Source organism: Atta colombica, unplaced genomic scaffold, assembly GCF_001594045.1.
Source record: "Atta colombica isolate Treedump-2 unplaced genomic scaffold, Acol1.0 scaffold153, whole genome shotgun sequence".
Classification (NCBI taxonomy): domain Eukaryota; kingdom Metazoa; phylum Arthropoda; class Insecta; order Hymenoptera; family Formicidae; genus Atta; species Atta colombica.
This window is the reverse complement of record NW_017259243.1, coordinates 3,855,151-3,857,780: the sequence shown is the minus strand read 5'-3', so window position 1 is coordinate 3,857,780 and position 2,630 is coordinate 3,855,151. Positions and strand designations below refer to the sequence as shown.

The following is a 2,630-nucleotide window of genomic DNA, read 5'->3' as shown; positions in this document are numbered from 1 at the left end:
ATATATATATAAAATATTCTGGAGGTGTCGAGTCGCTCGGTGTGATTGACTCGCGATTTATAAATCGGATCCAATCCCACGTGCGCCCACATACGCAATTTTTCTCGTTTAAGAAGCCAAAAATCACTTTATCTGGTGATTAAAAGATCTTTGATCATAAGCACCATTCGAATCAGGCATTAGATTCTGTATATCAGTGGAAATAAGTGCACATATCCCAGGCTGAAATATTAGGCTAATAACTTAATAACGGGAAAAAAATGCATATAGAAACCTCATGAGAGGTATATTCTGTCTCGCCTTGAGATGTTGCGTCATCGATTGAATAATGAATATATGTATATTTACTTACTTGGATTTGGAGATGGATGTCCCAAACTGTACATATTTGGAGGAAATCTTGGTGGAAATGGTCTAACTGGTACCATTAAAGTAGGATGTCTGCCTCTTCCCATAGAAGAAATTTGTCCTCTTAATGGAACCATAGGGTTTACTACGATAGGTCTCGGAGGAAAACTCTAGTAGAGATATATATTCACAAGAAAGTCCAACAAAGTTTAGGAACATTCATTAAAAGATGGTCAAGATTATATACATGTATATTACTTACACCATAACAGATAGGTACAGATATTGGCGATTCGATATAACGTGATGCTATATTTCTTCGTTCTCTGGATCTATCTCTAGTTTTAGTTCTGTCTCTATTCCTACCTCTTTCTCTGTTTCTCTCCCTCTCTCTATCTCTTCTTTCATAAGAACGTTCATTTGATTTTTCACGATATCTGTCGCGATAAGATCTCTCTTCAATAAATGGCCTGTAATAATAATAATAATCATAATAATAATAATAAACAAATTATTCACAATCCTATTCAACATTTTTATTCTGTGTTCCCAGATAATATTTATGTTGCATAAGATACCTAAAAGACGTCTTTTAGATGTCTATGTAGTCTAATAGCGTATTCGACTCGAGTGAAGTTTGCACCAATCTAGATTGGATTAATGATGTTATATGCTCTCCTATTGGTGGAATATGTAAAGTCAACCAATAGTAAAACATTATCCAACCCAAATGGAAGCAAATCCGCTTCGATCGAAAACGCTATAAAAGACGTCTTTTAGATATTATGTTCGTTATCTAGGAATTTATTGCCAGTACTGAAAATTTACCTTACGAGCACTACAGATTTTCAATTATTGGTGGCGCAATATCCCAAGGCAGGATAGGATCTATCTTTCATGAAGTTTTCTCAATAGATTTTTTTCTGGAATTAGGTTATTAGCTTAATATCCAACCTCCAGATTGAAGGATTTATACATGTATGCATCATTGATATTATATGGGACATATAGATTAATATTGGATCCGAACAGTATTGGTCAAAGATCAAAGATCTCTTAATAATCAGATAGAATCATTTTCGGCTCCTTAAACGCAAAAAATCGCGTATATGAGCGTAAATGGAATTAAACCCGAATCTACAGATTGCGAGTCAACCGAGCGGCAAGCTACTCGACACCTTGTAGATTTTCAGTACAGCAGTAAATTTTGGAACACAGCCTTTGTCGTACATTTTACAAATCAATTAAGTCTGATAGCACCAAACCATAACAAGTCATAATAGACTAAAAATTAGATTGTTTAACATAATAAAAATATTTATTTATTTAAAATAATAATCTATGTTAATGATTATATTCTATACCTGGAATGTGAGTTTCGTTCTCTAGAACGCGATCGATTATTATCATGCTTATTTGCGCCATCTCTTTCGGTATATTTCTCTTTATATTCTCTGCGTTTCTCTAAATCGCTTCTCCTAAAATAAAGTAACAGAATGTACTTTTCACATAAAACAGTAAAGGAGTATTTATATTGGCCTTAATCATATGATGCATAATCTGTAAGGATTGACTTATCACGATTTAATTTTTTTTTTATTCGATAATAAGAAGGGAGTACTTGGAAATGATTGATTAATTTTTATAAATTACGGCATACGGCATATGATTATAATATAAACGTTCCCTTACTTGTTTTTAATTATATGTAATACTTGTTTGTATGTACCCTTCATTATTTCAAAAATAAACTTTATCTCAATAAATAAATAAATAAATAAATAAAGCTTACTCATCATCTTTACGAGTATCACATTTTTCTGTCTTATCCTGATTCAAATCCAAGTGACTATAATCATAAGAAAATAGATTAAAAAGTGTACATTTAATATAAATAGAATATTTTCATAACATGTAAAACGAACCTGGATTGATAGGAAGATAGATATCCAGAATAGACACGATTCCTAATAGGACTCAAGGATAAGGAATGTGACTTGATTGTCGAGGCTGTATAATATTATAGTATTAAAATATGTATATTTTTTTAAATACCATATTTTGTAATATTTATTATTGAACCTCAAAAATCAGGAAACTAAACAATTATAACTTTCACAATTATAGAAAAATAACATAACCATGTGATATATTTATCTTCAAACACACGATCTAATTATTATCTAATTCGACAATTATAATTATAAATATAGCTTCCCATTTAAGAAGTATTATAGTCTCGATATTTTCATTTTATTTTTAGCCAAAAGATATGTAAATTT

General features: G+C 31.0%; 1 protein-coding gene across 8 annotated transcripts in view; it reads right to left on the bottom strand.

Moving 5' to 3' along the window:
• The window catches only part of LOC108685476 (zinc finger CCCH domain-containing protein 13-like), a 22,159-nt gene that overhangs the window by 4,391 nt on the left and 15,138 nt on the right, over nucleotides 1–2,630 (bottom strand). For all 8 annotated transcript variants that reach the window (XR_001931668.1, XM_018190269.1, XM_018190268.1 and 5 more), the window contains 5 exons: nucleotides 2,274–2,358; nucleotides 2,141–2,197; nucleotides 1,713–1,826; nucleotides 611–818; nucleotides 353–518 (listed from right to left, as the gene is read on the bottom strand). Coding sequence is in view for 7 of the 8 variants with exons in the window: in XM_018190269.1 (XP_018045758.1) it covers nucleotides 353–518; nucleotides 611–818; nucleotides 1,713–1,826; nucleotides 2,141–2,197; nucleotides 2,274–2,358 (630 nt within the window). In the remaining variant the exon portion in view is untranslated. The remainder of the gene's footprint in view (nucleotides 1–352; nucleotides 519–610; nucleotides 819–1,712; nucleotides 1,827–2,140; nucleotides 2,198–2,273; nucleotides 2,359–2,630) is intronic.